This window comes from Dipodomys merriami, unplaced genomic scaffold, assembly GCF_024711535.1.
Source record: "Dipodomys merriami isolate MVZ:Mamm:240054 unplaced genomic scaffold, mDipMer1.0.p SCAF_447, whole genome shotgun sequence".
Taxonomy (NCBI): domain Eukaryota; kingdom Metazoa; phylum Chordata; class Mammalia; order Rodentia; family Heteromyidae; genus Dipodomys; species Dipodomys merriami.
The window spans coordinates 106,083-127,826 of NW_027206010.1; the positions used below are offsets into that span (position 1 = coordinate 106,083).

The following is a 21,744-nucleotide window of genomic DNA, read 5'->3' on the forward strand; positions in this document are numbered from 1 at the left end:
CCTTCACGCCCCCCTCCCCCCAAGATGCCCTCTGCCTGCTCCTATCCCGGGTCTGCGGCCGCGGCCCAGGCCTGCTCCAGCGCGGTGCTCCGAGGGCGGGAGCTGCAGGTTGGCCCGCCAGGACCTGGAGGAGGTTTTTTCGGAGGAACCAGGCGCGGCCCCATTCCCCCACCCACCAATCGGGGCCTCCCACCCGCCCGCGCCCCCCTCCCATCCCTTCCCTGACTGGGGCACTGGCCCCATTAAAAAAGAAGAAGAAGAAAAAGGGGGGAACAGAACTTCAAAGGATCCTCTCCGGGCCTGAGTTTCCAAGAGCATTCGACACGTCGGGGCCGCCCCAATCTGGGGGTCTCTCTCTCTCTCTGAAGAAGTGGGTGGGGGCCGCGGGACAGCAGGCTGCGGGAGCCTGGGGAAGGGGAAGGTCCTCAGAGCCCCCCGAAGTGGGCGGGTCCGGCAGCCGCGGGGGCCAATCCGGGCGCGCAGGGCGCGGGGGCGGGGGCCGGGCGGAGGGGGGCGCAAGGGGGGGCCGGGCGGGCCGGGGGGCGGGGCGCGGCGCGGCCGGCGGCGGCAGGCGGCGGGCAGGCGGCGGGCAGGCGGCGGCGCGGCAGTGGCCACGGCTCCTCGGTGTCCGCCTCCCGCTCCGGCTCCGGCTCCGGGTCCGCGATGTCCCACTCGGTGACTCTGCGCGGCCCTTCGCCCTGGGGCTTCCGCCTGGTGGGCGGCCGAGACTTCAGCGCGCCCCTCACCATCTCCCGGGTGAGTCTGGACTGTTTTCTCTCAGGGAGACCCGGAGGCTCCAGATCTGAGATTCCCTCCTCCTCCCCAGTCCTTTGCGGGTGTGGGAGCGGGGGATGTGGGGTGTGGGGGGGGTGTCCCAACCCCAGACTTACATCCCCGACGTGTCCAAAGTTTTAAAAGTGAGGATTGAGCTCCGGGGGACCCCCAGGCTCCGGGGGACCCCCAGGCTGGAGAGGTGGCTTCCAGGCGGGCAGCGTCGCCCCACCCCCTCCCCCTTCCCGCCCGGTCTGCTTTGCTTTTGGGGGGGCGAAACACTATGGGCCTGGGGAAAACCCACAGTCATGAGTCAGGGATCTAGAAGCTCTATGGAGGCCAGGAGACACTCCTTACCACCCCAATCCTTGTCTGAAGTTTTGGGGTGGTGACTGAGAACCCCTTTTCCCTAAGGCTTCTGCATGTAAGGCTGGATGACCGCGCCCCCCCTCCCCTTCCAACTCCCAAAAGAAGGTCTGGGATTCTCCCTCAGTCTGAGAAGTTGATACACCCTAGCCTGCCTTCGGTGAAGGCAGAGGCTAGGCTAGCCTCAGCCCCATCCCTTGGGGTCCCAAGTGTCAGACACTGGAGGAAGAAGATGGGGACCAACTCTGGGGAGATCACCCCTCCAAGGGGAGTAGGGAAGGAGCCTCAGGACCCATTGCAGGTGGTAAGGGGGTGGGATGAAATCCTGGCTTATCTTAGGATTCCCTTGTCTGGGAAAGGGGCAGAAGAAGGGTCACCCTCCCCCCCTCTCTTTGGGATCCCCAGCCAAGAGGACTCTGGGCTCTGCCCTTAGTAGCTCCTAGACGGGAGAGATCAGACTGGGCCTGGGAGCATCTGAGGACCATTTCTTTGCCACCAGAGAGGTTGCTTGAGTATTTGGGGACTGGCAAATAAGGACCACCTGCCCCTAGCCTCAGGCTGAGCACTAAGCTGAGTTCTAGGGCTTTTCTTTTTTCCTCCTCCTAGTTTTTGGGAAGGGGTGGGCACTGGGTGGAGCATGGAATCACAGATTCCTCTTTCTGGAGCCAGGGTGACAGGCAGGGCCAGCTGTCTTAAGAGGCTTTGCTTCCCACATCTGTCCTCAACACCAGGTCCCAGAGGGCTGAGGGAGGTGGGTCTTTAACTCATCCCCAGTGGTGCCTTTCATCTCCCAGTTCTTTGAAAGATCCTGCTGTGTGTGTGTGTGTGTGTGTGTGTGTGTGTGTGTGTGTGTGTATGTGTGTGTGTGTGTTCACAGAGGAGGGCTGGTGGGGTGTTAGGCCAGCCAACAGGCCAGGCACCCTAGGCGTGAGGCCGCTGACAGGCTCGGTGGCGGCAGGGAGCTGAGACATCTGTTGCCCACGCGGCTGCCTATCTGCCTGGGCAAGGCCTACACACACATCACATCGAAGGCAGCGGCAGCCTTGTTTGGCCCAGGTCAGGATGGAGCCCCCCTCCCCCTCCCGCCGTCAAGCAGGCAGTCTAGGAAAAAGAAGTTTGCCTGGAACAGAGCCCCCTGGGCTGCCCTCCCTTCCCAAAGTCACACAGCAGCTGCTCAGGCTCAAAGGGGCCTGGATGACGGAGCCTGGGTTTTGAGTGGGATCTGGGAAAGATTTACAGGGCTGGGGAGACACAGGCCACAGCTTGCCTAGCAAGGTACCTCCAGGGGCAAGACTGCAGGGGACCGACATGTGGGAGTGTCTTTATCAAGGAGGCTCAAGATCTAGCCTCCCAAACCCCCAGGTTTCACAAGGCCTCTTCCACCCAGAGCTTGGTAGAAAGAGACAGCTTCGTGGGGACAAGCTAATCTGAGACTTAACTATATTCCCTCAGGATACCTCGGAGATCTTCGGGAACACTGTTCACCACTCCTTCCCCATAGACAGACCATAATAAGTTCTGGAGTTTTCCAAGCATCTATACTTGCATTACCACTGTATGACTGCCTTCTGTGGAAATGTCCCAAGCACCAAATGTCTCGTGTGTGTGTGCGCGCGCGCACATGCATGCCAGTACTGGGTCTTGAACTCCGGGCCTGGGTGCTGTGCCTGAGCCCATTTTGCTCAAGGATGGTGCTCTACCACTAAAGCAGCTCCACTTCAACTTTTGTGGGTTAATTGGAGATAAGAATCTCATGGACATTTCCTGCCCAGCCTGGCTTTGAACCAAGAACCTCAGATCTCAGCCTCCTGAATGGCTAGGATTACAGGCAAGAGCCACTGATGTGTTTGGCTCAGGACATTCCTTAGAAATAAACATTTCCGGCTGGGAAGGTGGCTCAGTGGTAGAGCGCTTGCCTTGCATGCATGAGGCCCTGGGTTCCATTCCTCAGCACCACATAAGCAGAAAAAAAAAAAAAAAGCTGGAAGTGGTGGTATGGCTCAAGTGGTAGCACGCTAGCCTTGAGCTGAAGAGCTGAGGGACAGCACCCAGGCCCAGAGTTCAGGCCCCACGACAAGACCCCTCCCCCCCCAAAAAAAGAAATAAGCACTTCCACTTTGCATTGTAGATGGAGACACTGAGGAACCGAGAAGCGTAGTAGGGTCAGGAATCTAGGCCTGTTGGGGGGCTTACTATGACTAACTTGGACAATATGGCCCTCTGAAGTTCTTGGACCCTACTTGGACCACAGCATCTAGGCTGGGTGAAGCAGGGGTTGGAATAGTTGCTCCAGATGTGAAGAAGAGGTAGTTGCATGCTCAACACCCTTCTGTTTATTCTGAAGTCGGCAGCTAGACAAATCACCCTGAATTCTACTCCATCCTGTGACTTCCTTGCCTAAACCAATAGTCCCTTCTCGATCCGCAGGAGAAATGCTGGTTTCTCACCTGGTCCTGCAAGGCCCAACACATTTTCTGGTCCTTACATCTTCTCTGAACTTCATCGCTTCCATTCTCCCTGCAGTAATGACGCTTTTAGCCACCTCGTCTGCATGTGTGTACGTGCTGGAATCCTGGCTTAGCCCCGTATCCGTAAAGTGTTTCTTTGGGTGTCAGTGTCTTCATCGAGGAAATGGGCCTGCCTTGGGAATTAATGAGACAATGCGTGTGAAGGCACTTGAGAAAGTCATGGTTTCCTGGCCCCTTGCCGCCGTCTCTGACCAGAACGCCCCTCGCTTAATGGGACTGGCAGCATCCCAGCCACCCCTGCTTTCAAGAACTTCCTCCACCCACAGGGGACCTGAATGCGCCCCTTGTGCCGGCTGAGTCATCTTGTAGCTAGCCACCCCCTCTTCAGTGTGGAACTGGGGCACGATGCCTCCTACCCCAAGCATCTGTAGACCCCAGAGTCCAAGTGGAGGTAGAGGTGCACGTTGCCATGGGCTGGTTATGGGTAAAGCATTGGCATGATCAGCTAACCATGAAGAGAGGAGAGCCTAGAGCAGAGCTTAGAGAAGATAATGGGATGGGATGGTGCCAAGTGGGCACCTGCCCCAGGAGGACAGGCTTGTGCAGGTGCCCAGACCTTACCAGTGCACATTAATGGTGGGCTGGCTTGGCTTTGGAAGAGAACATTCCTTGAGGGAGGCTATTTTAGGGCAGGTCAGTTTGGGCAGTGCCCATACCAGGCCTCCAGCCAAGGACTGCCAGCACCTCAGCTTTTGTTTCCTTACTAGTAGGAGCTGGCTGAGCTGAGCTGGCTGGACTTCCACTAATAAGAACACGGTTGGTTGGTCACTGGACACCAGTGGTTCACACTTGTGATCCTAGCTACTCAGGAAGCTGAGATCTGAGGATCATGGTTCAAAGCCAGGCCAGGCAAGAAAATTGTACCTCCACTTAATTACCCACCCCCCTCAAAAAAAAAAAAAAAAGCTTGAAGTGAGGCTGTGGCTCAAGTGGTAGAGTGCTAGCCGCAAAGGAAGCTCAGACTTTCCCAACCAGGCTAGCTTTGAACCATAATCCTCACATCAGTGTCTAGTTCAAGTCTATTTCTATTATGTTGGAACCAAGCTAGCGTAGAAGAGCGAGTCCCCCTGGATTGCTTACTCAGGTCTCTGTGAATCTGCTCTCCTCTCTCACGTGGTTTTTGTCAGATGACCGGCATTGTACATTTCCAATATGAACACAGCCTGACCTTGTGAGGGCGGTCCTGACACTGAGGATCCTGCAAGGGGAAGTGGAGGTGGAGTTGTGACCCAGAGTACAGGCTGGTCATTGCAACTCTGTACTTGGTTAATGAGGTGATGTACAGACCTCTCCCCATTTTAATTGTAACAAGGCATGAACAAAGTAGAACAAATGTGCTAATGGGGCACACAGAGTACCACAAGGAAGTGGCCTGTTTGCTGAGACTTGAAGGAGAAAAAGGATACACTACTGAGTAGGGAGTTTGGGAATCAAAGGAGACAGTGTTCTGGGCAGAGGGTCAAGTTCAGTAGCGCAAAGTTGTAATCCCAACTACTCAAGGTCAGATTGAGCAAAATAACAAAACCCTTATCTTATCAAGCCAGGTAAGACCAGCTATGTCTGAGCCATGGGTGGGAAAACTAGTCCAAGACCTGCAAGGCAAAAGAGGGAGACCTTATCTGAAAAAAAAAAACAAAAAACTATAGCACAAAAAGGGCAGGATTCAAGTGCCTACCGTGTTATGAGGCCCTGAGTTCAAACCTCAGTAAATAAAAGTAAAAAAGAGCCAGGCGCCAGTGGCTCACGCCTGTAATCCTAGCTACTCAGGAGACTGAAATCTGAGGATTGAGATTCAAAGCCAGCCCTGGCAGGAAAGTCTGCAAGACTCTTACCTCCAGTCAACCACTAGGAAACCAGAAGTGGCGCTGTGGCTCAAGTGGTAGAGCGCTCGCCTTGAGCTGAAGAGCTTAGGGACAGTGCCCAGGCCCAGAGTTCAAGCCCCATGTCTGACAAAAATAAAAATAAAAAGGATTATTTGGGGCATTTGTGGAAGCCTGGAGGGGAACACTGGTGCCTGTAAGTCCCCAGAAAGTAGAAGAGTGAATGTGAATGAGCTGAGTGACCAGATCACATAAGTAGGGTGCAGGAGCTGCTATCCAGCCTGGCTGGGTGGCGCATTGTATGTGTGAAGCATCTGTGACATGCACATGCTCTGTATATATGAAACACACGTATGTGAGCATCTGTGTATGTGTGTCCCTTGCCTATCTTGGGGTATGTATACAGGTTGCCAGAGTGACATCTCATTTGTCCCAGGCCAGATAAATCCCCGCTCACACACCTTCACACCTTACTAGGCCTCCTAGTGTGTGTGTGTGTGTGTGTGTGTGTGTGTGTGTGTGTGTGTGTGTGTGTGTGTGTGTGTGTGTGTGTGTGTGTGTGTGTGTGTGTGTGTGTGTGGTGTTTACCAGTCCTGGAGCTTGAACTCAAGGCCTGAGCACTATCCCTGAGCTTCTTTTGCTCAAGGCTAGCACTCTACCACTTGAGCCACAAAACCACTTCTGGTTTTTTCTGTGTTTGTGGTACTGAGGAACGGAACCCAGGGCTTCATGCATACTAGGCAAGCACTCTACCACTAAGCCACATTCCCAGCCCCTTGTTTGTTTGTTTTTTAGAGCAGAGACTATAACAAGGGCATACCTGGGAACCTCATTCAGTCCCATGGATGCCCACCTACAAATCACACTGGCAGCATGACCACAACTGTGGCCAGGTTCTGAGGTTGGAGGAAGTGTAGGGCAGAAGGGCCACATAATGACTGTATAAACTATCTAGCTTGTCCACCTACAGGTCCATGCTGGCAGCAAGGCTGCGCTGGCTTCTCTATGCCCAGGAGACCTGATTCAGGCCATTAATGGCGAAAGCACAGAACTCATGACACACCTGGAGGCGCAGAACCGCATCAAAGGCTGCCAGGATCACCTCACACTCTCTGTGAGCAGGTACATACCCAGGCTGGGCCAAGAGGAGGGGACCAGAGAATAGGGGTGATGCTGGGACAATGGGGGGGGGTCCCAGGTGACCTGGATCTCACACATCCTCTCTGCCTCAGTTCTCAGACACCCCATCCAGGCCAGGTGTTTTGGGAGCCATGTTTTCAGAGGCCTGGGAAGGCTATGGGTGAGGACTAGGGTGGCTTCAGGAGGGGCCAAGGTGATTTTAACTCAAGACTGGGAATCACTTAACAGAAATAAGATTCTGTCATTCTGTCTCTGTCTGGCTGTCTCTCTCCCACCTTCTCTTCCTCCTTCCTTTCCTCCAGTCTAAACACTCCAGTCTCTCTCCTTGGCTACCAAGCACTCCTATGAACACCACAGCTGCCCTAACTCACCATGACCCATGCCTCTGCTGTATCTAAGCTGGATTTGGAATGAGCTTCTTTGCCGTAACCCGTGTAATGCTGTGTGGCCCACGGTCTGGGGGAAGATAGCGAGTCACTGGGCTCCACCTGTGCCCCCAAAGACAGGGCTAGAATGAAAGATCCAGTTCCCCTGCCTTGCTCCTGGATCCTTTAGTCAGCTCTGACAGGCAGTTGGGCCTAATCCTAGCTGAATGAGATCTCCCTGCCCCATTTCCCTGCCTGGATGTGAAGTCAGACATAACTAACTGCTCAGCTCTGCCACGTTCACCACTAATAGGGACTTTCCACGACCCCCCGTGGAAGTGTGTGGGTGAAACCTCCACCAAACCACAGCACGGCTAACCATGCCTTAGAGCTTCTATTGGCTCAGGACCTGTAAATGTGTTAGGAAAGTTTTCTTTCTTTCTTTCTTTCTTTCTTTCTTTCTTTCTTTCTTTCTTTCTTTCTTTCTTTCTTTCTTTCTTCCTTCCTTCCTTCCTTCCTTTCTTCCTTCCTTTCTTCCTTTCTTCCTTTCTCCTTCCTTTCTTCCTTCCTTTCTTCCTTTCTCCTTCCTTCCTTCCTTTCTTCCTTTCTCCTTCCTTCCTTTCTTTCTTTCTTTTCTTTCCTTTTCTTTCTTTCTTTTTCCCTCCCCTGGGCCTCTCTCTTTCTGTTGGTCATGGGGCTTGAACTCAGAGACTGGGCCCTGTCCCTGAGCTTTTTCACTCGAGGCCTAGTGCTCTACAATTCTGAGTCACAGCTCCACTTCTGGTTTTCAGTCAGTTATTTGGAGATAAGAGTCGCATACTTTCCTGCCTGGGCTGGTTTTGAACCATGATCCTCAGATCTCAGCCTCCTGAGTAGCTAAGAATACAGGCACGAGCCACCCACACCCGTTTGTGCTTAGCCCATTACCTGGTCTGGGTTGGGGGTTCAGGACCCTTTGGCTGTGCTCTTATGGCACTGAGTAGGCCCAGATGCAAATCTAGAGCCTGGTATACTTCACTTGGCACATAGAGAGGACACCCAGATTTGGAGTTCCATAGAACTGGTCTTCATCCAGACTGGGAACTTAGGTACCCAGGTGACCTCTGTTAGCTTGGGTTTCCTTTTCCATAAAAGAGAATCATGTTCATCACCCTCTTCCAGACTGAGGCACACAGCTGTTTAGGGGAAAAGAATCAGCACTATTCTGCCCACAGTGGCTCTGAGGCCTCCCAGCCTGGCTGGGTTCCTGGGCCCTGACTCACCTCCGGCTTTGCTGTCTCTCGGAACAAGGGCAGCCCTGATGGTGCTGGAATCAGGGGAGGCTCACAGTGGCCTGAGTCAGGAGATTCCCAGAGAGAATGATGTCAGAGAGGGTAGCGGGTGGAGGTCTCCCTTTTCCTTCCTTCCCTCCCTGCTCATTTGTTCCAAACCAGGCTTAGATGAAGCCAGAGGGCCATTGACCTGTTGCATTCTGGGAGTGGCAGTTTCCAAAATGCCATCTGGCTCTTGGAGCAGATGGGAGCATACTGTCCACATACAGAGCTGGGCTCCTAGCCAGGAGCTGGTGGCTCACACCTGTCATCCTAGCTACACAGGAGGCTGAGATCTAAGGATCACAGTTCAAAGCCAGCCCAGGCAGCAAAGTCCATGAGACTTTTATCTCCAATGAAATATCAAAAAAAAAAAAAAAGCCAGAAATGGAGCTGTGGCTCCAGATGGTAGAGTGCTAGCCTTGAACAAAAATGCTCAGGTACAGTGCCCAAGCCCTGAGTTCGAGCCCCAGGACTGTGCGTGTACATATGTATATACACACACAGATGGGTTCCAGTCCATGCTATCCTCTTAACAAGTGCTTTACCCTCCAAACCTTGGATTTTCTCAGCTCCGGGATGGGGACTTTTTTTTTTTTTTTTTTTTTGGTCATGGGGCCTGAACTCTGGGCCTGGGTGCTGTCCCTCAGCTCTTCAGCTCAAGGCTAGGGCTCTACCACTTGAGCCACAGCGCCATTCTAGCTTTTTCTGCATATGTGGTGCTGAGGAATTAAACCCAGGGCCTCATGCATGCAAGGCGAACACTCTACCACTGAGCCACCTTCCCAGCCCCAGATGGGGACTGCTTTATGATCTGGGCATTAAGTGGTGAGGAGCTGCTCAGTCAGTGTCAAAACCCGAGACCTCACTTCCTGCCTGTCAGATAACCCTCACACACTGCAATCTGGGGGCATGAGACTTGGGGAGTGACCTTGACCCTCTGGCCCAATATTCCTTCTCTACTCACACTCCTTATCCTGCCTGTTCTGTGGGGCATCACGTAACAGGGGCTCTGCAGAGGGTCAGCCTGAGTGAGGGTCCAACTAAAGTGAGGGTCCATGGTGCAATTGTACAGCCCAGCTTCTTGCTTTGTTCAGAGGTAGCGAGGTAGAATCACCTGCCCTGCCTGAAATGGAGGCCTGAGATGGGGGTTAACTCATGACTAAGTCCTTCATTCTTTTCTCTGTGTGTGTGTATGTGTGTGTGTGTGTGTGTGTGTGTGTTGTGTTGTGTTGTGTTTGCCAGTCCTAAGGCTTGAACTCAGGGCCTAGGCCTTGTCCTTGAGCTTTTTTTTTTTTCTCAAGGAGTGTGCTCTACCACTTGAGCCACAGCTCTACTTCCAACTTATTGGAAGTTTATTGGAGATATGCATCTCATGGACTTTCTGCCTGAGCTGGCTTCCAACTGTGATCCTCAGATCTCAGCTTCCTGAGTAGCTAAGATGACAGAAGTGAGCCACTAACACCTGCCAGCCCTTCATTCTTATCTAATGTCTTGGGCAATGTGGCTGTGGGTGCTCACCCTTTGACCTCAGACTTATACTCCCAGTAGTACATACAGAATTCTGGAGAAATACAATGTCACATAGCCACACAAGATGTTCAGCTAAGTCGAAGGTGCAATTAGAGCCATGAAGGAGGCAATCATCCAGAACGCGTTACAGACAGAAGGCCAGAGGAGGCTGGGCATGTGGGCTAAGTGGTAGAGTGCTTGCCTAGCATGTATGAAGCCCTGGGTTCGAGTCCTCAGTACCACATACACAGAAAAAGTCAGAAGTGGTGCTGTGTGGCTCAAGTAGTAGAGTGCTAGCCTTGAGCCCAGGCCCCAGGACTGGCCAAAAAGAAACCCCCAAAAACCAAAAACAAAAAAGCCAGAGGAAGAGACTGCTCTAGGATGACAGAGCCTTGATCCCAAGGGCCTTTGGAACACTGTGAGGTAGAGAGGTGGACTTCAGGGGGTCAAGGAGTGGGCAGAAGTGGGGAATTACAGAGTCATTGTGGTCTTTAGATACAGATCATCAAATCCCTCAGCCAATAAAGAAAAGAAGGATTGAGTGCTAGGCCAGTGGTGTGAACTTTAGAAGCCCCAGCGGGGGGTGGGAGTAGGGGGGGTGTCTCAGTTGTGGGGGGAGGCGCTGTTTCTCTTTGGTCTTACCAGCCTCGCTTCATACTGCTTCCCCATCTAGGGTCCACACACACACCTTCCTGGTTTACCTTCTCACGGAGCTGCTACTGAGCCCCAGGGCTGGGCCCTGGTCCCACAGCGGTTAGGCCCCGCCTGGCCTGCTTATGGCAGGTTTATGATGTTTTCTCCCTCCTGAGTTGTGTTTGGCTTTTGGTTTCTATGGCGAAGCAGGAATTTCCTAATGGCCTGTTTCCCATCTGGGCTGGGCAGAGACATCGGTGGTGATGATTCTGCCGGGCCGAGCTGCTGCTGCAGCAGAAGCCAAAAGGGAGGTGTTCCCTTCAGAGCCTCCATTTCACCTCCCCAAGAGCGTGACCCTAGGCCCCAGCTGGAAGCCGGGGATGGCCAAGGGATGAGTTGGACAGGCTTCTGGCTGAATCCATGTGTGAGGCCTGGCCTACCACTAGCTGAAGCCACTGTAGCAGAGCCACAAAGAGGGTAGAAGGCAGGGAAGGTTGGTGTACAGGGCCTCTGCAGCAGCCTCTCCAGAAACCAGACAGGAGAAGGACAGGCTGCTGGGAGTAAAGGCAGCAGCACATAGCCCTGCCTCATGATTGTGGCAGATCTGGGCTTGTGGCTCTTTTCTACAGCAGGTACCATTGTGGGTGAAGAAGGAAAACACTGGGGTGGTGTTCCCTTCCTCTCTCCCCACCCCCCTTGGAGGGCACAGACCTGTTCCTGGGTGGTTGTGGGCACAGCCCCTCTGAACCGTGGTTCTTAGGCATGATGGGTACAGAAAGCACTATGCCAGTTTCTGACTATCTGATTATCCCAATTTCTGCCATAGGCCTGAGAACAAGAGCTGGCCCAGTGCCCCAGATGACAAGGCTCAGGCTCACAGGATCCATATTGACCCTGAGTCTCAGGTATGTACAGATACCACCTGACCTGGCCTGGCTTAGAGTGAGTCCAGGGCAGAAGAATCAGGCCTGTACTGGCTATGCCGATCATAATTCTCAGATGCCCGGGACAAAGACTGAATCAGAAAGCTTCTCTAGAATGTGCCCACAACCCCATCCCATGTTCCTCAGATACTAGTCTCCACTCTAAGCAAGCCTTGGTTCTAGACAGTGGTGCTATGATCACAAAGCTTTGGCCTAGAGTTTCTTTCTTTCTTCTTTTCCTTCCTTTCTTCCTTTCTTTCTCTCTCTGTCTCTTTCTTTCTTTCTTTTCTTCTCTGTCAGTCCTAGGGCTTGAACTCAGGACCTGAGTTTCTTTTTTGGGGGGGATCCGGTCATGGGGCCTGAACTCTGGGCCTGGGCCCTGTGGTTCAGCTCTTCACCTCAAGGCTAGCACTCTACCACTTGAGCCACAGCGCCACTTCCGGCTTTTTTCTTTTTGCTTATGTGGTGCTGAGGAATTGAACTCAGGGCCTCATGCATGCAAGGCAAGCACTCTACCACTGAGCCACCTTCCCAGCCCGACCTGAGCTTCTTTTGATCAAGGCTAGCACTCAACCACTTGAGCCACAACACCACTCCTGGCTTTTTCAGTTTATATGGTACTGAGGAATCAAACCCAGGGCTTCATGCACGCTAGGCAAGCACTCTACCACTAAGCTACCTTCCTAACTCTGGCCCAGAGTTCACTTTGGGTCCGGCCCTAGCATTGCTAGATCAGGAAGAAGTCAACAGGCTTGGCAGAAGGTGGCAGCCTCAAGCTATGTATGGCATGATCCCAGACCAGGGGACATTCCTTTGTCTCATCCTGTCCAAGACTGAAGTTCTCTCCTGGCTAATCTGTCTGTGTAACCAGCACTCTTCAGGCTACAGTCTGCTTAGGCTCCTTGTCATGTGGGACTGAAAGCACAGCGATGGCTCTGTTCTCAAGGCAAGTGAGAGGGGCCCGAGTAGCCTCAGGGTTGCATTTTGCCATGGGTATAAGAGGTGTGTAGCTGAGCACTCAACACCAAGGTATGTCTTGCCATCTTACCATCTCTGGGCCAAGGTGTTTGAGCAAGTGAGTGACTGAGCCAATCAGTCTTGTAGCCAGAACTTTAGGGCCACATAATTGGGGGACCTAGGTCTCCTGGGCCTGCTTTTGTTTCTTCTCCATGTGGAGAACAGAAATGGACTGAGTACCGGGTGTCGGTGGCTCACACCTGTAATCCTAGCTATTTAGCAGGCTGAGAACTGAAGATCACTGTTCAAAGGCAGCCTGGGCAGGAAAATAAATCTGTGAGACTTTTTTTGGTCCATCTTGGGCTTGAATTCTGGGCCTGGGCACTGACCCTGAGCTCTTCAGCTCAAGGTGAGCACTCTACCACTTGAGCCACAATGCCACTTCCAGTTTTCTGGTGGTTGATTGGAGATAAGAGTCTCACAGACATTCCTGCTCGGGCTGGTTTTGATGCAAGATCCTCAGATCTCAGCCTCCCGAGTAGCTAGGATTACAAGCATGAGCCACTGGCACGCAGCCTGTGAGACTTTTTATATCTAATTAATTACCAAAAAGCTAGAAGTGGGACTACCAAAACGTTGGAAGTGTGGCGTGAGTGGTACAATACTAGCTTTGTACACAAAAGCTCAGACACAGCACTCAGATCCTGAGTTTAGGCCCCAGGACCAGCATGCACGCGCATGCATGCACGCACGCACGCGCGCGCACACACACACACACACACACACACACAGAGGCACTGAGGACAGGGAAAAGGATCTGTCCTGTCCTGGCCCCTTCCTCATCAGTAGCCCCCCTCTTGGCTCTGATACCTGTTTCCTGCCTTACCTCATCTGGCATCCCTCACACCAGATGTTTACCATGGTCATGGAGTGGCTGTGCTGGCAGGGCAGAGGCACTAAGAGGTCCTAGAATAGGGAAGTCAGGGGTCAAAGGCACACAGGGGAGGCATGTGACTGAGAGAGAGGTCAGAGAGGGCTTCCTGGAGGAGGAGTATCCGAGCCCAGACCTGAAGACCTAGGAAGAATAAGGCAGGCAGAGGAGCGTGGACAGAGGAAGTGTGCTCAGGAAAGCACATACAGAGGTCCAGAGGTGAGGGTGAGACTCTACTATCAGTTCAGAAAAGCTCAGGGGGAGGAGGGCAGGTGGAAGGGTGAGAGAATGGGACTGAGGTGGGGGGGGGCTGGGCCATGGAGAAGCTATTGGGCTCGCTTATCAGCATCCTCAGCTATATTCCTGCAGGGATTCAGAATCACATCTACGTCTCCCTCATGGACCAGAGGCTCTAGGGCAGAGGGCAGGAAGCAATTTGATCTAGACAAAACCAGCTAAGCTTAAGCTGGAGCCGAGCAGAGGAAGAGCTGCACAGCGCAGGTGCACAGAGGCAGCAATGCTAGGATGGGCCAGATGGAGGCCCAAGCTCTGGAACATGAGGCTCAGCCATGTTTCCATTTTCATTCTGAGAGGCTCAGGGCCCGTGGGCCCAGGAACCTGGGACCTATACAGTTAGTCCCCCCCTTCCTCCACATGTAGCCTCAGCAACTCATTAGAAGAGCAAGCTGCGCATGCTCCAACTGATGGCGAGAGATTTTTTTTTCCACTAGTGACAGGGTAGCCCCCCCCCCTTAGCCATTACTCCCCTTTTGTACTGAAAAGGTCATGGGCTTCACGGGTGGTGACCAAAACACCCCTCCCCCACCCTTGCCCAGGCTATGTCCTCACCAAACAGACACAGGCTTCATTGTCCCCCACCCTTTGCCGGGGTGGGGGGTTGTGGGGGGGTGAGAATGGAGCCAGCCAGCATCGTTAGCTCCAGGACCGACCAGCACAAGGTACTCCGGCCAGGTGTCTGCCAGTGGAACAGGCTGAGATCAGCAGATCCACGTGCCCTGCAGGACCACGGGAGATAGTCCTCTTATAGTCTTCCTGCCCCCCTCCACGTGAGAACCTTGTGCTTTTCCAGGCAGAAGAAGCCAAGTGATCAGATAAACAAGGCTCGGCAAGCCTTGAAGCTGGAGATGGGAAGGAACAAGTCAGGTGGAGCAGTGATATCTGCATTCCCAGCCACCTCTTTGGTTTAGCACCAGCTGGGACTTAGCCCCAAGGAGAGCCAGCAGCCCATCTAGAGGTGACAGTCACCTCTATTAATTTGAGTATTCCAGATCCTATTTTTTTTTTAAAGACAAATCTCAGACTTGGGATCCTCCAGCCTCAGCTTCTAAGTGCTGGGATTATAGGCATGTGTCACCACACCCTGCTTAGATTCTGTCTTTAGTCATGTGAGGGCTAGGTGAGCAAACAGATCATTTCTGCTGAAATGCTCCATAACCCTTCAGCAACCCAATCAGCCACAGGACCAGTAGAGAAAACAGGAAGCATGTGGTATGAAGGGAACACAGGGAGTAGGGGATTCAGGCAATTTGGGGCTCAGCAATTCACCCAGTGATAGCCATTCACCCATTTGCCGTGTGCCATGAACCACCAGGCTAAGTACTTGGTATAGGTCACTGTCTTCCTGCATTCCCCACGCAAGGAACTGATGCTATAGAAATGGTCACATTCCCCAGTTCACAGATGAAGAGCCTGAGGTTCAGAGAAGCAGAGTGATTTGTACATGATCGGGCCAGGACTGGATCCAAAATGGAGGTCTGAGCCACTGAGTTGCTACATGGGTGGCCACAGGAGGGGCAGGGACCTTGTAATAGACTCCCCACACCCTGCTGAGTTGGGGGCCAATGAGGGCCTCCCTCCTTCCTCCTAGGCTCTGGTTCCTCAACTCCCATTCCCCCTTCCCATCGAAGCCTCTACCCCAGGCCCAGCCCCGCCCCCATGGACCACAGCCCATCTGGTCTCCATTAGAGGCCAGCGCTGCCTGCTGCCTGCCTGCCCGCCCGGCTGACACATGTGTGAGACTGCTCAGGTTTCTAAGGGGCTTTCGTTGGGTCTAATTAAGGATGTTGCTGCTGCTGCAGCAACCATAGGCCCCTACCCAGGCAGCAAGGCATTCTTTGTCAGAGCAGGGAACATGAGGAAGAGGCCCCTAGATGCTTCCACCCTCCAGAAGAGAAAGGGACAGTCAGGGCACAGTCTGGGGGGCCTGAGTGTACTCTGAGGTTGCCTGAGTTCAAGCCGGGCTCTTTCCTACTAGGATAGGTGTCCTTTCCTCTCCATCCAGGCTTCCTGTCCCACTTGCAGTACAAGAGAGGTTTATATATCATCTCCCAGGCTAAGGCCGAGACCTTCCCCCTGGCCTGGATTCGAGCCTCACCCTAAAATCAGGCTGCTCTGGCTGCTAGCCCAGTTTCAACCACAGGAGCCAACGTGGCCTTCCTTGAGTGATCTGTGCCGGATACAAGTCTGTGTTACCACATATGTGTGATTGAGGGGGTTGGTAAGTGACTGGTAGCTCATATCTAGCTACTCAGGAGACTTGAGATCTGAGGATCACAGTTCAAGGCCAGAAAAAGTCCATGAGACACTTATCTCCAATTAACTGTCTCTCCGCCCCCCTCCCCCCTAAAAAAGCCAGAAATGGAGCTGTGGCTCAAGTGGTAGAGAACAAGACTTGAGCACAAAAACTCAGGGACAGAGAGCAGACCTTGATTGAGTTCAAGCCCCAGAACCAGCATGTGGCACGCGCGTGCGCGCGCGCACACACACACACACACACACACACACACACACACACACACACACACTGCCTGCTATAGACTGGGAGCAGGAAATCGGGTGCAGGCTCGGGTCCAGAGGGGATGACCTTACCACAGCACTCTTGGGTCTCAGATCACTCTCTGAAGCTTCTGCACATCTGGCTTTAGGACAAAAGTTTCCTTCTTGTGTTCCCAATCATGAGCCCACCAGGTTCTTGGAATAGTTTTAGCAGGCAAGAACTCAGCACCAAGACCATCTCTTCTAGAAAGCCACACACTGTGCTACAGACATATTGCTTTTAAAAAGCCTTCTTCGAACTGGAGGCCATAGTTTACAGCTGTAATCCCAGTGATTCAGGGAGTGCAAATTGGGAAGATGAAGATTTAAGATGCTCTTGGGCAAAAAAAAAAAAAAATTAAAAAGACTCTGATCTCAGAATGAGTTGTACATGCCTGTGGTGTCTGCTATTTAAGAGGTGTAAATAGGAGGATCATAGTCCAGGCTATCCCCAAACAAAAGTATCAATACCGATCCTCAAAATAACTCAGCCAAAAGGGGTAAGTGTGGCTCAAGTGGTAAAGCACCTGCCTAGCAAGTACAAGGCCCCTCAGTCCAAACCTCAGTACTGCCAAAAACAAATAAGTGTTTGGGGATGGGCCTTCCCCAAATCCTTTTTTTGATTGGTTGTGGGGCTTGAACTCTGGGACTGGGTGCTGTCCCTCAGCTCTTCAGCTGAAGGTGAGTGCTCTACCACTTGAGCCATAGTGCCACTTCTGGTGTTCTAGTGGTTAGTTGGAGAAAAGAGTCTCACGGACTTACCTGCCAAAGCTGGCTTTGAACTGCAATCCTCAAATCTCAGCCTCCTGAGTAGCTAGGAAGACAGGTGTGAGCCACTGGCATCTGCTCCCCCCACCCCCACCATGCTCATATTGGAGCTTGACCTCAGAGCCACACCTCTACTTCTAGCTTTTTGCTAGCTAACTAAAGCTAGAGCCTTAGATTTCTCCTGCCCATAATGGCTTTGAGGCTTAACCCTCAAATCTCAACCTGATTAGGTAGAATTACAAGCGTAAGTCACTGGCACCTGCTTTTCCGACACCATCTTTTTTTTTTTTTTTTTTCCTGGCTTGGGGCTTGAACTCAGGGCCTGGGCTCTGTCCCCAAGCTCCTATTGTTCAAGGCTAGTACTCTACCACTTGAACCACAGCACCACTTCTGACTTTTTCTGTTTATGTGGTACGGAGGAATGGAACCCAGGGCTTTGTGCATGCTAGGCAAACACTACCACTAAGCCATGTTCCCAGCCCCCAACACAATCTTGAATTCCACATAACCCTGGTGTTCGTGTCTGATTTTCTACAAGCATTTTTCAGTTCTGTAGTGGCTGAACCAGGCCTTGGGCTCAGCCCTTCTCCATAGAGCCCTTCCTAATGGTGCCCGACTAGACATTGGCACCTAAACACTAGGCAGAGATGCTAGAGCAGAGTAGCCAGCCAGCATCTGAAGCCTGTCAGGAAAGGGTGAAGTGAGATCAAAGAATGCTCATGGACCTGAGGGTCTCACTCATAGGATGGCAGTCCGGTGACCAGCAGGCGGTCCTCAGCCACAGGGATTGGGTCCGAAGAGAACCGACCAGGCCTGGGATCTCTGTATGGGCAGCCACCTCGCCTTCCAGTCCCTCACAATGGCAGCAGCAATGAGGTCAACCTGCCAGCCCAGATGAGCAACCTGCACGTGTCTCCACCACCCAGGTACTTCAGAGACTTGAAACCATACCCAAATGCCATCCTAACCCCTTATCCCACGGATCTTCTATCCTGGCCCCTGACCCTTGATCATAGATCGCAGTTGCATTCGCATTCAGAAAGCTTCACTAGTCTTCCCCCAAGCCATCAGAGTGAAGGAAGATTGGAAGTGAGATGCCACCTTGATCCTGCTCCATTTCTTTTCTCCTGCTTAGTGCCGACCCAGCCAGGGGCCTCCCAAGGAACCGGGACTGCAGAGTGGACCTGGGTTCCGAGGTGTACCGGATGCTAAGGGAGCCAGCAGAGCCCGCCACCGCTGAACCCAAGCAGTCATGCTCCTTCCGCTATCTGCAGGGCATGCTAGAGGCGGGCGCGGGAGGTAAGATTCCGCTGCACCTCACCCTGACTGCAGTCTCCCTTCCTACCCCAGTCCCCCCCCCACGCACACACACGCACACGCATGCACACACGCACACGCATGCACACACGCATGCACACACACGCATGCACGACTTGGCCTGAGCCTCCAGCCCCCTCCCCCCACCCCGGGCATCATGGACCTGGAAGCAACCCCCACCCCACCCCTGTCTTATGCCACCTGCTGTCCGGGTTTCAGGGGAGCGACCTGGGTCTGCTGGCCCCCGGAACCTCAAGCCCACCGCCAGCAAGCTGGGCGCCCCATTGAGTGGCCTGCAGGGGCTGCCGGAGTGCACGCGCTGCGGCCACGGGATCGTGTGAGTACCTGGAGCCCAAGCTCCGCCTCCCAGGGCCCGGGTAGGGGGCGTGTCCACCAACCTGTCAGTCACCCCGATGACGCAAGGGAGGGGGCGTGTCCGAGAGTCTTGTCAGTCACCTCCCCTTCGGGGGGCGTGGCCGAATCTGTCAGTCATCCCGATGACCCTCCCTCCCACCCTCCCCTCCCCACAGGGGCACCATCGTGAAGGCGCGGGACAAACTCTACCACCCCGAGTGCTTCATGTGCAGCGACTGCGGCCTGAACCTCAAGCAGCGGGGCTACTTCTTCCTGGACGAGCGGCTCTACTGCGAGAACCACGCCAAGGCGCGCGTCAAACCCCCCGAGGGCTACGACGTAGTGGCCGTGTACCCCAACGCCAAGGTGGAGCTCGTCTGAGCGCCCCCCCCCGCTCCCCCGGGGTGGTGGGGGGAGGGGGGGAGGGCCGAGGAGAGGGGCGGGGACACCTGTCCCACCCCCCGATCACCCCCTGCTGCAGTCCGTGTCCCCGCGTGGCCTGTGTAAATACATTCCCCCCCTGCCTCTCTTAATAAAGACCCCTCTGCTCCGTGCCAAACCCGGTGCCCTGGGCCTGGGGTGGTTCTTGCCAGGGGTCTGAGCTGACCTGAGTGGAAAGCTAGGATCTGAGATGGTGGAGCCTGGAGCTCCCTCCACCAGGGGAGAGACTGGGTGTGCAAGGGCCGTGGGTGGTGTCACTTTAAGGATCCCCCCTTTCACCCCCTCCCCATTCTCCCTGGGAGACTCTTGTTTTCTAGTTCCTTCTCCTCGACACTAGGGGGCGCGCTTGACTTTTCCTAGAGCGAAAGGTTTTTTGTTTTAGAGGTGCCTTGGCCCCCTTGCAAGTCACCTGTCCCCAAGGTCAGGAGAAATGACACCCCCTCTTCCCAGGGCTCCCCCCCCCCGAACTTCTCATCGGGAGCCTGCCTTGGCGCTTGTATCCTTCCAGTTCAGACTTACACTTTGCTGTTGTTGTTTTTTTAATTTTTAACAATCCTAGGGCGTGAACTGAGGGGCCTGGGCCTGGTCCCTGAGCTTTTGGTTTGGGTTTTATTTCCACTTCTGGCTTTTTTGAAAGTTCATTGGAGATTAAGAGTCTGGTGGACTTCCTTACCCAGCTGGCTTTGAACCGTGATCTTCAGATCTCAGCCTCCCAAGTAGTTCTAGGATTACAGGCGTGAACCACCAGCTCCAGGCCCTGACTCACACTTTAAAAAAAAATAATAATAATGGTTGTAAAGTTGCAGTGTGTTCTGTTTACAGGGATCACGGTGTCCTACCATCTAGGGCTAGTGGATCTATCCCGGTTAAGAAGCTCTATGGCTGTTTATTTGGCAAACCTGCATAATGTGTGCTTAGTGTGCTGTTTTCCGTTTTGTGCTATCCCAAACCATAAAGGGCTCTTAGCCATTCTCATTCTAACCTTCAGCATGCAATAGTACCCATCTCCTCCCAATTTTTCCCCACACTGGATGTTTTCCATTTTTTTATCTAATAAGTAAAATGTAGTGTGTAGCTGTTTTAATCTGGCATTTTTCTGATTACTGTGATTTAAGCATGCAACAAACATGTAATGTGTCTTGTTGCATGCCCACTGCTTGATGGAACAAAGTAGTTCTATAGCCAGGCACTTTGGATTCTCTCCTGTAATCCTAGTGATTAAAGAGGCTGAGATCTAAGGATTGTGATTTGAAGTCAGTCACGACAGAAAAGTCAATGACTTTTATCTCCAATTAACCACTAAATAGCCAGAAGCAGCTGAGCGTGATGGCTCACACCTGTAATTCTAGCTACTCAGGGGGCTGAGAGCTGAGGATCATGGTTCAAAGCCAGCCCAGGCAAGAAAGTCCAAGAGACTCTTATCTCCAATTAGCCACTCAGAAAACCAGAAGTGGTGCTGTGGCTCAAGTGGTAGAGCACTAGCCTTGAGCTGAAGAGCTGAGGGACGCACCCAGGCCCAGAGTTCAAGCCTTACAACTGACCTCCCCCCCCCAAAAAAAAAATATATAGCCAGAAGCAGCCTTAAGTGTAATAAAGCCAACGGAGTGTGAAGACCTGAGTTCAAGCCCTAGTACTGTCAAAAAAAAAAATAGTGGTTCTTGTGTGAATTACCTGAAACCTTTCACCCTGTGCTGGGGACTATTTAACTTTTTATTAATGATTGATAGGAATTTTTCACCCTCTTATACGAATCTTTGTTCCTGGATTTTATTCTGATCTACTGTTCCTGTGGCAACATCATGATTTAGATGTTTAATTACCCCAATGTTAGAGTCTAATAGCAAATCCTTCCTCTTATTCTTCACTTACAAGCATGTCACATCTGTCCATGTGCATTTCTAGTCATCAGGTTAGACCCAGTGTTTCAGGCTCTAGGAAAATAAACCTCCTTGAACCGTGACTGAGGTTCCTCAAATCTAGAGAGAGAGAGAGAAGTGGTATGGAGTCCTTTCCTGCAATCTGTATTTCTTCAGTGTTTATTCAGGTGTTGTGTATGTCCTCTTGTGAATTTTTACTTCCAATCCTTTCTCATAGATCTTTTTTTTTTTTTCTTTTTTCGGTCATGGGGCTTGAACTCTGGGCCTGGGCGCTGTCCCTCAGCTCTTCAGCTCAAGGCTAGCGCTCTACCACTCGAGCCACAGCGCCACTTCTGGTTTTCTGGTGGTTCATTGGAGATAAGAGTCTCATGGACTTTCCTGCCCAGGCTGGCTTTGAACTGTGATACCTAGATCTCAGCCTCCTGAGTAGCTAGACTCAGGAGCCACTGGCGCCTGGCTGAAACTCCACACTTCTTGAAGCCACCCCCACCCACATTTAAAATGCAGTGGTGGAAAAGTCCTTGCTTCTCCCCCACACCCTGCATCACCCATAGACTTTCTCTGGACCCGCCCTGATGGTCGGCCTGGCCTATAGGATGACTGGCAGCCAAAGAAGCCCTTAGGCACAGAGGCAGATAGAAAGAGCCGTGAACACAGCACCCCTCACCGCTGTCCACATTGGTCACCCATGATCCACCAATACCCCTGCCCATAGCACCACCCAAAATGTCATGCCCTGGATCATTGGCTCCCCGGGAGCTCCACCCCCCGCCCCCAGGGCTGCAGCCATCAGAGCACCCTTTGGCTGAGCCTCCCAATAGGGGTGTGTAGAATGGAGGGGTGCGCAGAGCTGCTAACCCGAGATGTGTCCGTTCCTGGTTCAAGGTGCAGTCCTG

At 52.9% G+C, this 21,744-nt stretch overlaps 1 protein-coding gene across 1 annotated transcript; it reads left to right on the forward strand.

Annotated features, from left to right (window-relative positions):
• Positions 1–598: 598 nt before the first annotated feature.
• On the forward strand, positions 599–18,997 carry LOC138808200 (PDZ and LIM domain protein 4). The gene is made up of 7 exons (XM_069994178.1): positions 599–756; positions 6,456–6,607; positions 11,272–11,350; positions 17,604–17,785; positions 17,995–18,158; positions 18,396–18,513; positions 18,707–18,997. Exons 1-7 carry the CDS (start codon positions 664–666, stop codon positions 18,909–18,911), a joined length of 993 nt encoding a protein of 330 aa, XP_069850279.1. The 5' UTR covers positions 599–663; the 3' UTR covers positions 18,912–18,997.
• Positions 18,998–21,744: the final 2,747 nt, after the last annotated feature.